This window comes from Amphiprion ocellaris, chromosome 14 (genome assembly GCF_022539595.1).
Source record: "Amphiprion ocellaris isolate individual 3 ecotype Okinawa chromosome 14, ASM2253959v1, whole genome shotgun sequence".
In the NCBI taxonomy this organism is placed as follows: Eukaryota; Metazoa; Chordata; class Actinopteri; family Pomacentridae; genus Amphiprion; species Amphiprion ocellaris.
In genome coordinates this window covers 17590004-17612360 of record NC_072779.1, presented here as the reverse complement: position 1 = coordinate 17612360, position 22357 = coordinate 17590004, and the positions used below count along the sequence as shown (strand labels likewise).

The window sequence follows — 22357 nt, the reverse complement described above, 5'->3', positions numbered from 1 at the left end:
CTTTAATATTTTTTTTTTGTATCTCCCAAAGCAGACCGCAGGACAATCAGTCCTTTATTGCCCACTTTATGAGCATTATTGCCCCCCTGCTGAAAGGCTGGGCCTGGCCTCAGCTTTTCTTTCATATAGCAGGGCTGATGTAGTTGATTGCTCCAGATCTCCAGCTAGGCTCCAGATATGAACAATCTAACCAGCTTTAAGTAAACTTTTATAACCTCTCCTGGGGGGGCTCGTTCTCCATCCAGAGCACTCACTCTATATTTACACCATATCAGTTGTAGTAAAGGCTGATATGTGATAAAAAAACATATACATTGCTGTTGCATGTCAGATTTCCTTTGCTTTCTTTACATTGTCCTTTTAATTATGAAAACATCGAAAACACATCACACAACTTAAAATGAATAAAAGCTGACTTGGAGCCAGTAATTTTCAACATTTGAAACTAAACCATACATCATACATACTGTACATCACAGATCTTGGAAACATTAACATTTCATTCCATATTTATTACATTTTTTAAAAAGATTTATATTCTTGTACCTTTTATTCATATAAATTCATGCACATTTATACCTTGATAAGATGATATTACCATTCCTAAAGTTAATGTTAAGGCATATTTTGAGTAAAATATTATAAGAATTGTATCGCACTTAACTCAAATGACCAATGCAACATTTGCTGTAAGACAGTAAACACTTGATAATTTTTCAAAAATGCATGGTAATTTATCAAAGGAAATGATGATAAACTGATGAAGTAAAAAGCAGACCTTGATCAAAAGTCACTTCAGAGGTTACTGTTGTTATATATGAAATATTTTCACTGATTACTTTTGTAATTTGGCTGATATTGAGTGAAGAGAGGGGCAGCTCAAGTAACACTTAAAGTAATAATAGTTATAATTTTCACTTTAATCAGTTTAATTAAATGTGTTCTAAGCGTGCCCTTGCCAAAAGTCTGTTTCACATACTTGACACAAACAGATCTATTAACTGTGTGAATGTGTTATTTTATGACATAAGTGAAGTGTTAGAGATAAATCTGTTCAATGGTTCTTGGCATCGGTTCCCCATCCCCCTAATGTTGCCAAGGTGCCATTTCCTTGAGGCCCATGCCATCGCCTGCTTTGGTGACTGAGCATTACCCTCCTTGTCCCTGAACTTCATGGATGGAAACCCAACTCCATCTCATTCATTTCTGATTTTCATTCCTTTCTTTTTTCTGTCCCTCTGTTCTACTCCTCTGCTGTCCTTCTCTCTGTGTTGTGTGTTAATCTCACCCACACCATTGTTGTGTCACCAGCTCGTCCCGTTGGTAAGTAGGAGCTGAACCCATTGTGCATGCGTTGCTCTCTTTCTGGGTTTTTTTTTGTGTTTTTTTGGTCACACACATGTACAGTATGCATGTACTGTTGTGGCATTCCACAAACACAACCATCAAACTAATATTGGACATGCATATCCACGTTGTTGCTATCAACCCCTGACTTCCCCTGGCAGTCTTTTCTAGAAACTGTGGGTTTACCACTTCACTTCTTTCAAAATGGTGGTCCAGATATGGTTGATGTGCCTTAGCTCAAAAACTTGGACATTGAGGCACTTTAAATTAGTCATTATCATTCATTCTGATGTTCTGGCAGCTGGATGAATGGCTTGTGTGACTGGCATAGAAGAGAAATAGTTCCTCATTGGATAGCAAGGACCCAGTGCATGAACCCCTTTAGCTTGCAACTAGACATTCAGTCCAAGCATTTTTCTACTTGTCTGTAAAACACACTTACAATTCTGTGCAAATGTATTGCTATTGTGTTATGGTTTATTTTTGCCTTTAAAATCAGAGGCACCTCAGTTTGTGGTGCGACCCCGTGACCAGATTGTGGCTCAAGGACGAACAGCTACCTTTCCCTGCGAGACCAGAGGCAAACCTCAGCCCACTGTCTTCTGGCAACGAGAGGGCAGCCAGGTGAGGATATTGATTTTAACAAAATGCACTGATTCATGTGTGTCTGTAGGGATACATGCATTATTTCCCCTTTTAAGTCCAGCTTGCTATACAGACATAAATTCTGCAAAGAGTAATGTATCTAAAATATAAAAAATGGCCGAAGGATCTGACTAAAAGGATCAAACCGGGAACATCTGAATGCGGTTCTGTTCAACATACATATAGTGAAGTGGTCATTTATCATTAATCTACACCGGTCTGACTGGCCAATTCACTTAGTAAGAGACAATGTCATGTGCTGCATTAGAGTCATTAGACATAATGAAAGCAGGCTAATGTCCTTTCTTGCCCATCAGCTTGTCTGCCTGGAGTGCAGAAAAACGGACAACGCTGATGCCTCAATTTCATGACCATGACTGCAGGTTATCACAGCAAGATTATCACTCTGGCGGTAAACTGCTATTCAGACCTAGTACAAAAGAGACATTGACCCACTTTCGTAACTGAATCACACATAATTGTCCATATATTGAAGTACATCGAAGGCATGTCTTGAACACAGCAGTCATTACTACAAAGCTGGTTGTCCAAAGATTTAAAGTTAAGATACAACAACCTCAGTTTTCTCCTAGTGAGAAAATTTTAAGACATTTAATTTGGGAAAGCAATTATTCAGAATAGCTTAGGTCAGCACGACTGGCAAAAATATGTATCATCTGCATAAAAGGAATATGTTGTATGACAAGGGTTCCTAAACTTTTCAACCCCTGACCCCCAACTAACAGGGAATGAGACTAACAAACCCACACTGTACCCAGATGTGGTTGAAGCATACAAGTGTTCTGCACAGTCACATGTACATGTCATAAAGACAACACAAAAGAACATGACAGCCTAACAACCATAACAGAATTTAAACTCAACTTAATATAAACTAGTAGTAAAATATGTGAGTCACAATTATTTCAAATATAAAATATAGTACTGCATTCTATGTTAGAGCGATATAAGAACCACAGGTGATGTCTTTCTCTCTCTGTCTCTCAAGTGTACATTTTGGGTATTTTTACTAATTTCATCGTTAACTTCACCTAATGAGCTGCGTTGGTATTCTGCTAGCAGCTCACAAAGTCCATTCTGCTTCATTTAAGATTTTGTATTATCCATGTTTAGTCACAATCTGTAACACTGATGAATTTATTGATTTCTTTAACTCATTTTGCATCTTCCTCTCAGTGTCTTGTGACCAGATCCCCACTTTGCGTAGCACTGGTTTAAGCGACCATGTAATTTAAAGAAAACATGGGCTTTACAATTCACCTTTGGGTAGCAATGAGAGGAGTTTGGCAAAGTCTTGTCAAGAATACGTAATTTCACCTGTTCATAAGTCAAGTCATTTCATTTTTCCCCTCTTATTATGCAAAAGATATGTGAAATAATTGTACCAAAAATCTATGTAAGGCAATGGAGAAGATACTATCTAGTCTCAAAACACAGAAGCTCAACAACTAAATTCTGAAGTAACTTTATAAACAATATCCCAAGCTGAAGAAGAATGCCAGGAATTTTGTCTCATTAAGATGGAAAATATGCTTGTCATTAAGAAGACTAAAAAGCAAACATAAAAAAGCCTTCTTTTGAAGTGTTAGCAGTGTCTACATTTTATACCTTTGTGCTAAGAAGCAAGTGTGCAACCATATTTTATTCACGTTTCCCTACTTTCACTCCCCTGCAGGATCTTCTGTTTCCCAATCAGCCAACACAGGGGGATAGCCGTGTGTCTGTGTCTGTGAATGGAGAGCTGACCATCTCATCTGTACAACGCTCAGATGCAGGGTATTATATCTGCCAGGCCCTCACTGTGGCAGGGAGCATCATGGCCAAGGCCCAGCTTGAAGTTGCAGACGGTAAGGCACACCATCCTCACACACAGGAGCAGAAATGTTTACCTGTTCACCAAAAAATGAGATATACCTTTTCTAATTGTACGATTTACAACCACCTTGATTGCGTGGCTCAGTAAACGGGTAATATCACCAGAATTGAGCCACTGCCATTCCCATCCCCACCCCAACACCCCACTGCTTCCTGATGTAGTAAGAGGTGAACATGGGCAAATAGCACTCTGTAACAGGGCATGCATACTCCTATATTAATGGTGTAAGTTGATTTTAAGTGTAGATCGCATAGAAGGTCCACTTTCAAGTGACATTATTCGTAGAACTCAGTCAACCTCATCCTCATTTAGACTTTAGGCAATGGAAACACAAATCATACTTTACCGATCTTCTTGAATTTACACTGTTTTAGCATTGTTGTTCAAACTGCAGCAAAGCACTAACAACACGCATTACAATATAAGAGCATTCTGAATAGTAGTCTGTTTTTAATGTTGGTCCATTTTATAATGTGATGCACACTGGGCTTTACAATTATTGAAAACGTGTTCACACAATCTCCTTGCATTATCTAGACATTGAATACCAGCATATGAAAGAGCATTTATCTGCCCACACTTACACTGGCGAAGATGCATCCGTATGTTCTAAAAGCCAATCGCCCATCATCATCCTTTTCATTTTCACCTCACTGTGGTAAACTCTAAAAATAGCGAAACTGTGTAGAATAAAACTGTCTACTTGACGGAGAGACACTTTGCACTTTTTTGACAAAGCTTTAATGTCAGCATTAAGTGCTCAGCCGCTGCCAGCTGGGAGCTGTTTATGCCTTTCTCTCCATTTGTTTCTTGGCTTTTTCTCCCACACATTATTAAATTAACATCTGTTGAAGTGTTTTTTGGAGAGGAAATGACTCCTGTTCTGTCAATGAGAGTAGATGGATCAATATCAAAATGTTAGATGCAGAGCGCAAGGAATGGGAGAAATGTCTTTGACTGATGGCTGTAAACAAAAATGGAGAAAGAGTTGGCATCATGCCTGGTGGAGTTTTGGAAGTCGTGCCCTTTTTAGCATTACTTGAGCCTGGAAGATCAGTTTGCATCCAATAAGGCCTGCTAGTGGATGAAAACTTTGTAAAGGGTCAGCTATGGACTAATGCTCCACCTTTAACACTGTGTGACTGACAGATTTAACAATTATCCAATTAGACTGTGCAGCTTGGAGTTAAAGCTGCAGTTACTCTTGTGTTGCTTTAGCAAGTTAAGGGCAGTTCTCCTGGCCAGTATAAGAAAAAAGATCATGTAATTTAATGCACTCAGAACACTAAGTTGCAAGCAGTAAAACCATGATATCTAAAGTGTATGCAGTCATATTGTGCTCAAAGCACTTTGGAACCTATTGAAAATACAGATAGAAAGTTGCTGCAGAAGGGGTTTGAGAATTTTCTAAGGACATGTGTATAACTGCAGCAAATCCAAGCTGGCCACAGTCTATGCCCTCCGCACTGGGCCAAGCTACACATTTTCAGAGCTGTGTTACAATCCTAAGTCTTGAGTAATCCTGAGTATTTGATACCAGATAGACTTAGTATACTTCAACCCATCTGACTGAGTCCAAATCAAGCCCTTTCAACTTAGGTGTATGTAGAAATCAATGTTGTAAACACGTACAGTTATCCAACCAATGTTTTCATGAAATTCACTAAAGAGCAGATATAAAACTAGTCAATCCCTCTTAAAAACAACCCCGCAAGGTTTCATTTTGTTGTTACCTTTTTCAGTAAAGCTGCAGACTATGACTGCATTTCTTACAGAATCTCATCTAAATCAGCAACAACGTTATGATATTTTTGTTTGCTACCTAATCACTTGGGATAATCATAGCCTGCTGCACGGTAAATGTAATATTTTCTTGAAACTGACATGCCAGGCTGTCCTTTTTTAGCCGATACATATACTAATCTTATGTCCACCTGAAAACAAGTAATAATGTCAACTCCCCATGAAAGGCTGATTGGTGAAGCATTAATTTCATGGTCATAACACTCCCACATATCTGCCAAATCCCTATAGATGCTTGTCAACAACACAACGTAGATGATGTTTATGTTGTTGCATAAATCCAAACAATTCAGCCTCTTTAATAAGTGGCATATCATGTGTGGTTCTGCTTGCTGTAGACCATGTTGCACATAGTTGTACCTGATTTTTCTCCTATTCTGCCTGAGTTTCTGTATTGCTCATTGTGCTGAAGGAGGTGTGATGAAAGATAAGGCAGGGGTAGTCTGCTGTAAACACTTGTGTGAATGGAGACAGACCTGATAACAGTGGAGAGCAGCAGTGAGGAAATTGGAAGCGAGGGGTAGTTACAAGGCCTAGAGAGATTCAACACTCCAGAAATTACTGTTTCGGACTGGTGCGGCTGTTTTCTGGATGGTATAACATGTTCTAAAAAGCTTTAAAAGAGATGTATTGTTGTTCTCCTTGGCACGCTAATTCAGAGTTTAGTTTTGTGTGTGTTTGCGGGGGGGGGGGGGTGTTGCCAAGAGGGAGGTAGCGCAGCCATGAGTCACAGTAGGAAGAGAGAGGACAGGCATGAATGTGTTGAGAGGTGTTATAAAGAAGGTATGGTAATTAGCACCACGGATGAAGCATCGTTAATCCTCACCTAGTAATTAAAGCTCAAAGGTGTGATGCAGTGCCACGAGCACACCGCCCTGCTGTGGAAAAGGCTCACAACGCAGTCACTTCCTCTTACAAAAAAATCATCAGACTGAACCCTAGCATCTTGTGCCCGCAACCACCAATGTTATTATTGTAATCACAAATTAACACCTTGTGATAAGGTCACATATCTTTTTTTTCACAAATCTTGCAACTAGTTAGAAAAGAGAGTCATTGTTACATGGCAAGACCATGACATCAAAATTACAGTGCCAGGAATGCATTCGAATAATAACACCTGTTTCTTGATTATTATCCTGATTATAGCCTTGAAGGACCGCCCACCACCTATCATCCGGCAGGGCCCATCCAACCAAACGCAGGCGCTCGGAGGTGTATCCCTTCTTAGATGTTTGGCGTCAGGGGACCCAGAGCCTACAGTCACCTGGCGTAAGAATGGAGTCAATCTGCTTGGCAAGGACCCACGATTTTCCCTTCTAGAGCATGGCAGCCTTCAGATCCAGAGTACCAGAGTGAGTTAAATGAGAGAACCGAGAGATGCATACATTAGAGTTAGCATTCTACTTTTGGAGTGCATTTCTGAACAACAAATGTTGACTAAAGCGCTTTACTGGGAGATTATAAACAGAGGAATTCACTGGCACACTCATTTAAAGCTATGGACAATTATAATCAAGTTTTATTTTGTTTTTTTTTTCCTGATTAACATGTCCATATAGGGTCTTTATATGCTTGAAGACATATTATGAGCCAAATAAGCAGTCAATGCCATGGTTGAGCATTTCCACCTGGAATTTACCATTTACCAATGACAATCTCAAAAACACAGTTTCAGACCTTTTAGAATTTAAATTTAAATTTCTGAAGTAAGCAACAGTGTAGCGTTATGTTTAAGCCATTTAAAAAAATTGTAAAAATTGTGTAATACTTCAGGTTACAGCTGCTCTGTTCCCCAGTGTCAGAAATTGACTTGGTGCCAGCATAACATTATCATTACAAGAAAAGCCCTCAGAGAGCGCAGTACTCCGCCAAGGCTGCTCATCCGTTTTTGAGTAATGTTGCTAACAGACAGACAGACAGACAAACCAATGTCCATTGTCCCATAACTCTGTACATAACCTGAATTCTCTAATCTGTGTTGTTGTTGATAGAACTGTATTATCACAAGAATTCTGCTGAGGAGCAGTATGTTTGACCAAACATCCCTGTCATTTTGTCATACCTGAAGTGGTAGACATAATTGCAGTACTCAAGTCTCAGTTGGCTTTTATCAGGTCCAGAGGATTAATTAATAAAAACAAAGGATTGTTAATTAATCTTTTAGACAGTGTTTTATCCCCAAATTAAAAGACAGTTATCAACCCAGCATCATATCAGCTGAATCTCCTGCAGATTTGTGCCTGCAAATCATCATACTGCACACGTTTTCACATTCAACAGACCTGCTAGTTATACCCACTGCATATACAGTACAATAAACTACAAGATAGATAGAGAGAATTCTTTATTGTCGGTATACAAGTACAACAAATTCCAGACTGGCATCTCCCCCATGGACACAAAAACAGCACCAAATCAACACAAAAACAGCACAAAGTCAACAACGGCATTCAGAAACCATTCATAGACAATAAACAATCACAACAACAACTAATTCTTCATTCGCGAGGATGGAAGATTCTGTAGTATTCTATTTAAAAATAAAATGCACATATGTACATAATCAACATGTGATAACAATAATGATGACAATAGTTTGAGATGCGTACATCACATCCTGTATTGCATGTGAGTAAAGACAAATTTGCTCATCCGCCAAATGATGTCAGCTGAATGTAATTCAAATGGACAAGTGCAGTCAGGTTGCTTTTTAAAGATGAATAGCGGCTATTGATTTTTATAAGTCATTAAACGCTGCTATTTAGTTGGAATCTCTGAGGCAGCAGTTAGACTCAAGGACTCAAGGACAGGAACCAGTCAGAGGAGTCTACTGGGGGTAATATAACAGAGCATCTGCAATATACAGTGTCCTGTTTCAGTGTCAAAGTGCTTTCCCTATGTCACTCTTCCACTTTCTCTTGAGAGATAGCACAGTTGTCAGTGGCTCCTAAGGCAGAGCCAATATAATACCGGTTGTCATATCTCCTCTTTCCTGTGTCAGCACTGGTGATGATAATGTCGATGACTCTGGGAATGGCGGGTGACCATTATTGGAGGAAATCAATTAAGAAAATTAATGTAAGCTTTTACTGGGATCTTTTTTTCATTGGCCAGTGTTAAAGTTTCCACTCATCCACTCTCTGGCTCTTCTCGAGCCAAATGCAGGCCAGTGGAGGTTAATGCATTTTTACTGTACTACGAGCTGCGGACCTCCTTCAAAAGCCCAGACTGACGCAAGAGCTTGTAGAAACCATCTGGGATCAGAGTTACAAAGGCTATTGGATTCAGCCGAACACAGCATCAGAGAGCCTTAAAGCTGTATTATTAGTGATTTGGATAAGCAGAGGAAATCTTTATGGATCCATGTAAGAGACACAGCATCTCCTCACGTTTTTTTTTTTTTTTTCAGTGCTGAATTCACTTCTGTTACAACTCTGAAATCAATCTATTTGCTCAAGTTGTCATGTTGCAGATTTGAATGCGAGTTATAATATCAGGATCTGTCCTCCTCAGCTGTCTGACTCAGGGTTGTACACCTGCGTTGCTACTAGCTCCAGTGGAGAAACATCGTGGAGTGCCTACTTGGATGTCAGAGGTCTGCTTTAGTAGAAATAATTCATATGAGAAATTAACATAATTATATGCATGTCAAGCCTAGCATTGCTTGATATTCTTTGCTTTTACGGGTATTAATTTTGTCTCTCTCGCCTCCTCAGACTCCACTGACCTCATCGACTTCATGTCTCACAATGCAACCGCCCTCCCAGGGCCACCCTCCAAACCAGAGGTCACCGATGTTACTAAAAGCAGTATCTCGTTGTCATGGGAACCGGGGCCGGAGGCGGGCTCCCCAGTGTCCTCCTATGTCATCGAGGCTTTCGGGTACGTCTGTGACCTATGGCCTCCAGCAACATTTAGTGACCCCGAACTTTCATGGCAGTAACAGATGTGGGTGTTTCTGTGGGCATCCAAGCAAGTCAGGACAGTTTATATATACAGTTTGTATAAGCAGAATAATCTAGATGCCTTTTCTCTTACTGATGTACAATTTGATTAGAAAGAATGAAAAGAATAGTCTGGTATTTAAATTATTTGACAAATAAAAGACAATTTCAAGCAGAATTTGATTGACACACAAGATTTTGCTTTTTTTTCCCCCCTTTGTCTCATAATTGTTGAACTGATTACTCACTTTGATGATGACAGGAAGAATTTCAAAAGGCTTCACTGGGGATTTTTGGCATGTCATTATTGCGTGACGTGATTTTGCTCCCAGTGTCTAGAAGTATGGCTAAACTGTCTAATATTTCTTCTACAGTAAGAAAAAATATTGTTCCCTAACTTATTAGATTTGTTCTCTTTACAGTCAGTCAGTGAGTAACAGCTGGCAGACAGTGGCAGACCATGTGAAGGCCACAGACTTCACAGTCAAGGACTTGCGACCCAATACTGTCTACCTGTTCATCATCCGGGCAGTCAATGCTCAAGGGCTCGGGGACCCAAGCCCAATGTCTGAGCCTGTTCGGACTCAAGGTACTGAAATAGGAAAGAATCGTAATGTATAATTAGGGATAAGCACCACTATTGTGATCTACATGCCTCTATTTCCTCTTCTCTCCCAGACATTAGTCCCACAGCTCAGGGAGTGGACCATCGCCGTGTGCAGAAGGAGCTGGGGGATGTAGTGGTCAACATGCATAATCCTGTAGTTCTTAGCTCCACTTCAGTGCAGGTCACATGGACTGTGAGTACTCACAACGTTTGGAAAATGTATTTTCTACTAGTTTATAGCCGTTGTGCTTCTATTACCTTCAGAGAAGTGAAACAAATCTGGTCTAAGCCTGTTTGAGAACTTTACACCTGGCATGTCACTGTGTTTTGGATTAGTTGGCACCCTCACAGAGTAAACATGATGGGATGGATACACATTCGTAAACTGAACAGCTGCTACTGCATCAATTTAGATTGGTTCAGGGTGATGCAGGAATCAAGACTAATGTTTCTATTCAGGACAAATACATCACCATTAGGTGCTACATGTGTCACTTCTGGAAGCAGTTTACAGCCAGCGCTTTGTCTGGGAAATGTTTTTTCTGTCTGTTGGCAAGGTGTCCCTACTGCCTGCTGCTGTAGGTTAATAACACACCTAGGATGGGCTTACACTGGTCTCTTATTTCATGCTTGTCAGTATGACAACCATGTCCTGTAATACAGCTTTTAGACTGACACAGTGACAGGAATAAACTGCCTTTGTGGTCGATCTGAATGGGTCCACAGACGTTATTTGACCTGGCTCCATTTTGTGGGAAGAATACTCATTCATAACTCTGTAAGTTTCTGTTTTGAAGTGGTTTATGGGCATGGCGAGATTAGGAAGGATTTTTCAATAGGTGTTTGTTGCCTTGTCTATGTCCTGTCGGAACAGTTGCACAAATGTGCCTTTCCCATTTTAGTGTTTTTACGACACTGAACTTTAATTGGACAATCTGTTACTCAACTAGATGACATGGTGATGTTTGCTGGGTTTTGGGCTGTTACACTCGTTCCAGACTTCATATCAAACTCGCACATGTTCCTGGCCTGTGTAATCAATCTATCTTCCATGGGATTTCCAAGACTATATTCACTAAGGGGGAAGGATGAATATGCCTTTTTTTTCTTAGAAACTCCCATAGGGTAACAATATGAATTTCTCTTGTCTCATGAAAATATATCTGTAGAGTTGCAATCTAAGATCTTTATAAAATAACAGGATGATGGAAGTACAGGTTTGCAATAAGTGTTCAGCAGGTCATGAATAATTTCGCAGCTCCTTTCTAAGACGGTAGGAAAGTGAGCAGAAAGGACAAGGGTTTATTGTGATGCACTCACTCAACTACATAAATTATTTTTAAAGTGTGAAGGGAATGAAAAAAGAAAGGAGAGCTGCTTCTTCTGTTCATGGAGCTTTTAGGTGCACAAATCATTTTGTTAAGAAAATACAGACTGAGGCAAGACAGCGAGAGAAAGGGAGAACAAAAGAAGAAAAAGGATCCATCCTAACATGTTTGGACTGGTTTGATGATAAACAGCTGCTTCATATCACTTGTAAAAGCTTTCCCTTGCTTCTGCCTCTGTTAACAAGCCATTACTATGAGTTGTGTCTGTTGCATATTTAACTCTTCTCCTGAACCAGTGAAAAATACTAATAAAAAAACAATAGGAAACTGAATATTTTGATCCACTATTCAGGGCCCAGGCTGTGCTGAGAGTCTCTCACTCAGGGGCTCTGTGCAAACTTGGCAAAAACACCCCAACTCCCATCATGAGGTTTCTTGCTGCTCTGCTGCTAATTAAACTGTCTGACTAACTAAGCATGCATTGTCAGTGACAGAGGGCACAAGCTGAATGCTGATCCAAAGCAGTTTACACACAGATGCACGACACCTCCCACATCATCACCATACGGCATGTCTTATTCCCACTCTCTGCCACTTTTTCTCTCCTCTCAGGTGGAGAATCCATCCCAGTTTATTCAAGGCTACCGCGTTCTGTACCGGCAAACTTCAGGGCTGCCCTCCCCAGGGCCGTGGCAGATACAGGACTTGAAGGTTGCTTCAGAGAGAGACATAACTCTCTCTGGTCTAAAGAAGGGCATCGTCTATGAGATTAAAGTGCGGCCATACTTCAATGAGTTCCAGGGTGCAGACAGTGAATCCATGACCGCCCGCACCATGGAAGAAGGTAAGTGACGAATTAACTAACATTTCTAACAAAAATGTGTTTCTCTGCCGAATTAAAGTTGGAGAGAATGTAAGGTATAGTTACTTAAGGATGAGCTCTTGTGTAAATGGTTCTGCCTACTTTGCTGTTTAGCTGCCGCTAGTAATGGCTTCATGGCTAGATAGTAATGGATAATGGCATTTCAAGTACACCCACCCACACATGCACACTGCTGCAGTGCCATGTCTCCTACGTGTGGAAACAGGTCTCCCAGACAGCGCAGTGGGGTTCTATGACAACCCTGGACCTCTGTGGGTTGGTGTGCAGAGGGGGAAGGTAGAAACTGTCTCCTTTGACATAAACACAACTCTCTCTGCTCCTCAATGGACCCCTGCTGCCATGTTTCTGTCCAGAAGTACATGATATGACCCTCCCTCACTAGCATCACACACACACCAATGAGCTTCATGGGTACGTCATGGTGTCCTCTTCGTCCTCCTGTTGTGCAGGTCAATTGATCAGATACTGATTCTCCTTAATTAAACATCATGGGAAAACAACATCCCTTCTAAGGCTAGAAGTTGCCACAGATTTTTATTTTATTTAAAGTTTTCTTCCATATCCGGTACATCCATAAGCTAATAGCTAATTCGCCATAGCTTTAATGGAATTTGGAAAAAAATTAATTAAATGTTGTGTAGGCGAACAAATGGGGTCAAGTATGCTAAAAGCCTGTAAATAAACAGAGAAAAAAAAAGCAAGCAAAAAAGCCTTGGGTCACTATAGTTGAGTACAAACCTAATGTTAACTTGATAAAAGTTTTCACGAAAAACATTTGAAATCCCAGGTCTGCTTACAGGCTTTGTTTGAAGTTTCCACCACATCACTTGATCTTCATCAACAAGCAGATTTTGCGTGAACAGCTACTGACATTGATCTGTTGATATTTTTGCTGAGAGACAGTTGTGATTTGAGAGGTCACATGCTTAGAAGTCAGAAATGAATCATCAGAGTTTACTCTTGACCTTGTAAGTAGCAGCATGGCAACTCATTTAGTAGCTTTTCTCAGGAGTCCTCGCTAGCTAGTCAAAAAATACTCACAGTCCGATGAATAGCATCATAACAGCTATTGACATCTCACTGCAAAACATTCATCTCCATAACAAGTGAGCAAACTCGATTCTCTGATGAAGCCTGAGCCAGATCCCACTCCCAGCTCATCACATATGGCTGCTTTGTCAGAACCCTGCTGGCATCACAGCTCAATGCACTGGGTATTGTTTATTGTCATTTTTCAAATGTAATTTGATAGACCTATAAAAATCTGTTAATGCCATGTGTCTGTAGCCAAATGTTCTCTGCTGCTATCGTCCATTTCAGGCAATGAGAAGTCTGCTTCATTTCTAATGTGAAAGATTGAGTTTTAACAAAAACTAAATCCTTTATAAACTTAACTTTTGAAAACTAAATGAAAAAATAGTGGCCTGATGCAAGACATGACAGTTAGTCTCCTGGGTGAAAGTCTTTGGACCTGTGCCACTAACACCCCTCAGAACTCGTTATAAAGTTGTGTTACTAACACTCTTATATGCCTATTGGTGTCAAATCTGGATCCCAGTCACCAGCGCCAAAGGACAACTTGTACATATTTCTGAAACACCAGCAGCCTTGACAAAATAGCAGTATTTGACGCCCTGGGAATGAGACCTTTTGATAAAGTCAGCTCTTGTCAGTGGCCCTTGAGGTAGAGTTTTTCAAACTACTGTTTATATGGTCAAGAATGAACTGTCATGATTCATAATTCATATCTCTGGGGCGACAAGAGCAGCTCTTAATGTTGTTCATTGCATTCTGGTGCTGCATCCGTTGGACTGTATGGAACAGCGTTTGCACTGAGAGCAAGTCGTGACGAGGCCATTAATGCAAAAGAAAATGTTCGCCCCAAAGCGTCTGTGTTTGATGATGAGAGGATCACAGTGCTGCATCTTCCTCCCAGTAGGAGGATAAGATCGAGGCTAAGAAATAGATGATACAACTGGTGGAGAAAGAGAAACTCACCTCACTGGAGCCCAATTAAAATGGCCACATAGGATCACCTGAGGTTTTTTGCAGACTGGGGAACATGCTCTAGTTACTTTGGGTCATGGAAACAAGACATCATGGTACCAGGAAAAAATTGGCTTGATCTGCCAATTCTCTAGAGGCTGGAAATGTGCTGCTCTGCCGAATTATGAGGACAAAAACACTTATCAATCAAAGGCAGATTGGGAATGTGCCACTGTGAAACCCCACCAGAGGGTGTCTTAGGGGTTATGGATGTCAAAGCATCTAACCTCTTTCACTGTTTAAAGGAATACATGTATTTTAAGACTAATGATCCCTCCAAACATGAAGAAAGTTGTTGCTCAGAGGCAGTGGCTTCTGCCACTCTCATCTATAGGATCATCGGACTTCCTACCACTGTTGATGGCAGGTTAAAGGAAATTACATGGCATACTTAAATCCCATACCAGTTAAGACCAGAATATAATAATATTAGTGTGTCCCAGACCAGAGCTGGAGGGTCAGTGAAGAGAAAACTTACACGTGTTATTTGGGGACAGATATGTTGACATAGCAATGTTTGCTAATTCATGAATTAGTCTAATTTATGCAACCATTTGCATAACAGGTTATGTTTACTACTTCATATCCTGTATGTCAGAACTTTAAGCAGCTTAAGTGCCTTTTGTTTAATTGAACAGCTAGGAGTAAAAACAGAAATGTTTTCTCAGACACTGCAAACATTAATTGCTTTAAATTACTCTCTAGCTACAGTGCTTATCAGTCTTAATATCAGTATTCGTCACATTATTAAGTGCATACTCTATAGTGACATTATCCTGAGTCATTACTGGTATTGTAGCAATTATTTATCCTCTGGGATTGTTCGCGTACTCACGGAAATTGCAGAACTAAACTTAATGGTTCCCGTCTTCTCCTAATGTAAACCTTTGACTGGCAGGGAAAGCTCCATATGTTTGCTGAAGCAGCACCACTGAAATAACATCTGGAAAACTGGAAGTTACTACATGATGGTGCACTCATTTTAGCAAAATAGAAATACATATAGTTTTGAGTTAACTCTCCTCTGTGGCAGGAAGAAATATGTGAAACAGAAGATTTCACATATTTCAGTTGCTACTTCTGTCTCGTGGAGAGCATTAGAAGCTGTATTATGGCTATTACACAGTGGTAATAGGCTACTGTTCAAAAGTTTAGTGTCACCTAGGCAATTTCATGTTTTCCATGAAAACTCACACTTTTATTCATGTGCTAACATAATTGCACAAGTGTTTTCTAATCATCAATGAGCCTTTCAACACCATTAGCTAACACAATGTACCATTAGAACACATGAGTGATGGTTGCTGGAAATGTTCCTCTGTATCCTTATGTAGATATTCCATTAAAAATCAGCTGTTTCCAGCTAGAATAGTCATTTACCACATTAACAATGTCTAGACTGGATTTCTGATTCATTTAATGTTATCTTCATTGAAAAAAAATGTTTTCCTTTCGAAAATAAGGACATTTCTAAGTGACTCCAATCTTTGGAATGGTAGTATATATCCAGACCAAGAGACATAAGTGATAGAAGGATCTACAGAACATTTGAAATCCTTTTACTGCAAATGCAGCATAATCAGAAATTTATGAGATTTTACAGCCAGCAGTAGGTTTTAATTTATTCTAAAAACTGGTAGCCAGCTAGAAAAAAAGCATTTTTTTTTGTTAGTGCAGAAGTCCAACATCTGGATTTTGCAGCTAGTCTGCTGAACAGCTTTGAATTCATCCTTTTATTCAGAAAATCACATCTCAGAGGAAAATAAACAAAACAGATGAACAAACTATTCCCAGATGACATTTCATAAATCCAGAAATGCTAAAGCAGTGGTGGAGGTATGTTTTTATTTGTGTGTTTGTTCTTCCCTCTGCAGATTTATGATTATGACTTGATTTTGCGAAGTTAGGTCTAAACAGATGATAGACTGCCTTAGACAGTATGAGCCAGAGATCCATATAGAGCCTTGTTTATTTAAAATCTTGATTGGCAGTCTAAATGATTTGTAAAGGTTGAATTCCGTCCACTGCAGTCCACCTGCATTCACACTGGTTAGTGCCTATAATAAGGAAGGAGGTATGATTATTTATGTCCATTCTCGAAGGTAATACCTTCGTCTCACAGGTGTAATATAATAAATTGGGTTTTATATTTGGCTTGCCTGCCATTAAATACATTTTCTGAACAGCAGTGTCATCTCAATATTAGAACAGTACATCTGTGCAAGTCCGTTTAACAGTAATTGCTTCAGAAAGTCAATACCATTGAAATGGCTGAATATAGATATCCTCAAACTGGGTTGAGTTAATTTGTTAAATGTAATAAAAATAAACTGCATCTCATATGGCAGATTTAATTCCTTTGCTCTGCCAGGCTGTCAAATATTTTGCAGACATGCCATGCCTGGTTAGAGTCTCTCTTTTAAGTACGAGCTAAATCATTGAGGGAGGTTTGTTTCATCTGTCCAACTCTAAAAAAAAATGTCTATTCTTTTGCCATCTTTTGCTATGTCAGTTAATTAAGCCAGATGTTCAGCTTTTCAGATGTTTGAGGACTGGCAGGGGTCAGCGTCAGGACTGTCACAGATATCCTTTTAATATGGCATAACTTTATTAATCGTAGAAGCCAGGACATGCAGTATCTACATGGCTTGCTGTTGCCTCAATAAGCGATTCTGCACGCATTTTGCACTCCTCACCGGCTATTTACAGAACCAAGCCCATCTGGAGGATTTAACTCACACTACCCATGTTGCTCTCGGGCCAAGACAATGGCCCACCTGCTTTGGCTTCTCCACACAGCTTTGGAATTCAATGCCTTGCTTATATGGATGCGCCGCAGTTAGCATTATTATTTTGCAGTCCCTTAATTGGGTTCAGAGTAGTTATTTCATCCACTCTGTCAGAACGTAATGATAGTTTTAATGAGAATCATGAGAAACTATGTGCCCAGAGCTCATCTATTCAGTGAGAGATGATGATTTGCACAGTTGCATAGACACCGTGTTTGCCTCCTGCTGCCTGCAGTCTCTTTAAATCTTTGATCCGTCCATGCAGGTTATCAGGCCAGTTTGGTAAATTTAAAAAATGACCTTTTAAAGAGGGAGCTTGAATTTGGCACCCCGAGGCTCCACATTTGTGGTGACAAACCATCTCAAAACCCTCATTACAGGACATAGTGATTGACCATTTTCATTCCAGTATGACATGCTAATCTGAATACAGCTACTTTGGAAGCATTTACGTGGAGCCAGAATGGTGGTTATCCATGATGGAAGTGATGTTCGCTACTGGGCTCAGCCATTTTTATTTTTTTTTCTTGGCACAGGAACATCCACTCATATCTAAACTTGATGATCTGCTTGGAATAGTAATCATTTGTGCAAAGTGAAAAGCAAAATTTGGACATCAAATTCTTCATGTGTATAACTTAGGATTGCCGGTAAGATATTGGAATCTTAAACTCAGACTTAAGGAGTTTTTTTTTTTTTTGTTTTGTTTTGTTTTTTTTTTTAGTCCCTGTGCATCCCAGTTATGCAAAAAGAATCTCACTACAGAAAAAAAAAATGAGATGAAGTGCTCTGGTAGCCATCTGCCAGGCTGGCTTAGAAAATACCTTGATGTATGGTTTGCTTTATGAATATGAATCGAGGTAGAGAGTGAGACAAATCCTTCTTTGACTTAATAAAATAAACATGAGACACTCCCTTTTCTATTGTAAGCAATATGCTAATAATTTAATTTTTTTCTTATGTGTAACCTTTGTTTCTTTAATCTTTTTTACCTCGTTTGACCCATCAGCACCCAGTGCGCCTCCAGAGCAAGTGACAGTGTTGACAGTGGGAAACCATAACAGCACATCCATCAGCGTGTCGTGGGATCCTCCTCCCTCCGACCAGCAGAATGGCATCATCCAGGAGTACAAGGTAGGCACCGCCTCCTCTACGCTGAATGTTTCAGTCACGTACTATACAACCTAACAATGAAATCTGTCTACTGTGTCTGTCTTTTTTAGATTTGGTGTTTGGCCAACGACACCCGCTTTCATGTCAATAAGTCTGTAGACGCAACCATCCGTTCAGTGGTGGTCGGGGGTCTGCAGACTGGAGTGCAGTACCGCGTGGAGGTGGCTGCAGGCACCAGCGCAGGAGTAGGGGTCAAGAGCAAACCCCAGCTCATCATCCTGGGTAATCCACTCACACACACCAAACCTGAAGTCAAATGAAATGACCTCATAATGGGGAGCCTAGGTCTCTCTCACAGACTGGGGGTCTGGAAAAATGATTTATCAATCTATCGCACTTGAAGAAAGAAGATTGCGCTTTACAACGCAGACGTCTACAGAGAAATCAATAGTGCTTCATTAAGTGTAGTGTCTGGTAACACTGTGCCAAGTACTGTTAGCCATATCAATAATCCTCTTCAATATGTGGGCAGCTGGTGCTAACAAAGTAGACAGTGTTTTTGTAGGAGCTTATCAGCCTATCATATCTTATGAAATAGCTAAAGGATGCTCAGAGTATATAAGCCCAGAATCAATATGGGGGCCCAGGCCAGATGCTCTTCATCTGTGACTTTTGACTGATATATAATAACACCCTTAACAACCAAAGAAAAGGGGAAACAGGCCTGTGGACTGAAGCTTAATGATAGGGGGGTGGTTCCTCCTGGAGACTGTGAATCTAATTTCACAGCACAGTAGCCGCAACAGAAAATCAAACTCTGTCAGAGCTGCTCTGTCAATCTCGTGTCTTGCAGCTCAAGTTGATAAGTGCACTGCTGAATTGATTAACTCTATATTGGATGCACTGATGCTGTTTTTTTCTTTTTTTTCTTTCCTTTTTTTTTTAACAACAGTGTGTTGTTTGTTTTTTTTTTTCATTTATTCATGGTTCCATCTTTTGGCTGTCCCTGTAGTCAGTGTGTCCCAATGTTTGATATGCAGTATGTTCCATGCTTGATTTTGTTTCAAGTGCATTTTTTTCAATCTTTTATTGTTTTTACAAAAACCATGTATGCAGTTAGTTTTTTATATACATTTTTTAAAAATTCATTTCAGGTCTCATATATTTTGTCCATTGGTTTTGGTTGCATATGAGAATGTCTAACTCTATGTCAAGGACCATGATGAGAAGCAGAAGATTTTTCACTGTTGTATTTTGATCTGAGATTCATGCTCTTTCATGCACAGCATTAATTGAAATACAATCACTTGTTCATTCATGTGGCAATGAAATATTTCATTAGTTTCTTCCCTATGTATGTGGATGTGCATTTGTGTGTGGTGCCCCCAGGTGCAGAACTGAGGGATGTGATGACAGGATCGGAGGGCAACAATAGCATCTCCGACGTGGTGAAGCAGCCGGCCTTCATCGCTGGCTTGGGAGGGGCCTGCTGGATTGTCCTCATGGGCTTCAGCGCCTGGCTGTACTGGAGGAGAAAAAAGAGGAAGGGACTTAGCAACTATGCAGGTAGAAACTCAATTTCCACGGCCATGCATCAACACTGGATCTCAAAGTGCAATAGGTCTCTCTCTAGTGGAAGCTGATGTCATCGCAGATGTGACTCCATTTGAGCTGGCTAACATGCAGAACAAAGGAAATATATTCAGCACAGATGGAAATAGGCCCTATTTACTTTAATTCACTGTGCACTGATGTGCATCAACTGTGCTGAGTTCCATCAGCACCACACCTCAACACTCTAATACATTCATGCGAGATAAGTAATTTAACATCCCCTTCCATTATCAAACCATGGCTGGTGTTGTTTGCACATTAACATGAGCTATGTCTAGGTTTAGGTATGGAATATTCTTTTATCCCACTGTGAGCCAAGCATATAGCTGTGTGCAATTATCATAATGTGTATTGCAGCTTTCATTGTAGGGACTAGGGGAGAGAGAGCACTGTGATTTCCTAATTCAATAGGGATTTATATGATTGAGTGCTGCTTCCCTGATCCCTCCTCTTAAAACAAACTGACTTTAATTCCAGAACATCACATTCTGCTTTGAAAAGACTGGAATTTTGGATATATACATGTAGTAACCATGTTTTCTTCCAGTAACTTCACCTCAAATAATAAACACTATCTGTTTAATTGCAGCATTATTATCATTATTTCAAATTTGGGCTACACAATATTAGAATAAAGTGACACTGCAGTGTTTTGTTTTTCTGCGATATGTATTGCAATATAAAAAATACAAGACTTTTCACCAGATGACTTGAATTAATCTATTTGAAAATATTTACTAATTCCATAATGATTGGAGGGAATTTTGTAGTCGAGGGTTTGTGCATCAAAAATATTTTTAAAAAATCATCTCAAAAAAGCTTTCTGGGACCGTTCTCATATGGTATAACACAGGTAAAGGCGTCTCAAAGAGTTTTTTGCTTTTGATGGCATTCAGATCTGATATTTCAGACATACAGACCTTGGTGGTGTTGATTTAAATGGTAAAACAAAATTAGTTGTGTTGCTTCATGGGGTGACAACAATTCCAAGACGCTCCTGACAGAGTATCTGATTTTGGTCAATATCATCCTATTTGTGACTAAAATATTTTGCTGTGCACATGTGGAGCCTGCATATCAACAAACTCTGTGTCTTGTAAATACATTTTAAAAATCCAATGTACCCAAAAAAAACACCCTAAAATCAGAGTAAATCATGTTATCAGACAGGCTTATCTTGCAAATTAGTCACAGAAAATGAGAATCTTACAAGTTGTCTTTGTGCATCAGGCAGAAAAAACTAGTTGTAGCATAATGTGTTTGAGTTATTTAGACTTACTTCACATTGCACTTGTGATGTGATTATTGAACATTGTGCACATTGGGATGAAACTATATATTGTGCAGCCCTAATTCAAACCCTGTACCCCAAAAATGCATTTTGGACGAATTCCATAAATAATTGCAGCTGTGATGAGGACACAGATGCTTCAGGGTAAGAACAGGTTAAAAACATTCACCTTCATTTGAGCTTTACCCCTCAGGGCAATCAGTCTAATTCAAAAACTGCCAGAATGCAGGTTAAATGCATTACTGCCACAAAAAAGAAAAATGAAAGAACAATCCACATATCTATACCCCAATTCATGATTTAGTTTTTTTTTTTTTTTTTTTTTGGTGCATGACAATATGGCTTCAACTTTGTGATTTTCAACCCTGTTATTCACCTTCTCTGTCTTTTTGAATTGCAGTTCAGTCCTTCACCTTTACTCGAGCAGGTATATCTTCTACATTGTGCTATAATTGATAAAAAATATCATCTTAATTCAGCTGCCTGCATTCTTGACAGCAGTTTATTTCTTTCTCTCTCTCTCTACTCTTTTCCCCCTAAGTTACATTCCAAAGAGACAGAGGCCTGATCAGAAATGGAAGGTGAGAATTTAACTTATAAAGCCGAGAGTTCAGTCTGTTTGGTGCCCCGTCTGCCGTCTCAATGACACAAGCCTATTGTGGAACCTGTAATGAAGAGTTCCGGCGTGATGAATGGAATTTGCCTACATGTTCCAATATTCCCCTCTGCTTACTCATACAGTATCAGAGGATGATTTGCACCCATGTCTACCTCATGAAATCATTAATCACTCCTTTGAAGTCAGTGCTACCAATTAATGCAGGTGGGCAGCTGCTGCATTCACCGGCTCTCTCTCGGTTCATCTCAGTTGCTGGCAGAGTGGGAGGTCACGGGAGAAGGGGAGAGGTGATGAATGTGCTGTTGGAAATGCTTGGCATAGAGCACACAGTCATGGGTCATATGCAGGGTTGGAAGAACAAAGTGTTGGACCTCCAGACTCCGCTCAGTGGCCAAGAGAATTTTCTTCCCTGCTCAAAATGCCCAGAA

General features: G+C 39.9%; 1 protein-coding gene across 3 annotated transcripts in view; it reads left to right on the top strand.

The window, feature by feature from the left end:
• Nucleotides 1-22357, top strand: part of LOC111571748 (roundabout homolog 2-like) — an 85984-nt gene that overhangs the window by 52909 nt on the left and 10718 nt on the right. For 2 of the 3 annotated variants that reach the window (XM_023275053.3, XM_023275052.3), the window contains exons 7-20: nt 1312-1323; nt 1847-1971; nt 3689-3860; nt 6842-7047; nt 9209-9290; nt 9412-9577; nt 10062-10228; nt 10318-10439; nt 12187-12418; nt 18302-18426; nt 18516-18687; nt 19795-19971; nt 21711-21737; nt 21852-21891. In XM_023275053.3, coding sequence (XP_023130821.1) covers nt 1312-1323; nt 1847-1971; nt 3689-3860; nt 6842-7047; nt 9209-9290; nt 9412-9577; nt 10062-10228; nt 10318-10439; nt 12187-12418; nt 18302-18426; nt 18516-18687; nt 19795-19971; nt 21711-21737; nt 21852-21891 — 1825 coding nt within the window. The remainder of the gene's footprint in view (nt 1-1311; nt 1324-1846; nt 1972-3688; nt 3861-6841; nt 7048-9208; nt 9291-9411; nt 9578-10061; nt 10229-10317; nt 10440-12186; nt 12419-18301; nt 18427-18515; nt 18688-19794; nt 19972-21710; nt 21738-21851; nt 21892-22357) is intronic. The other variant, XM_023275054.3, reaches the window with a different exon arrangement.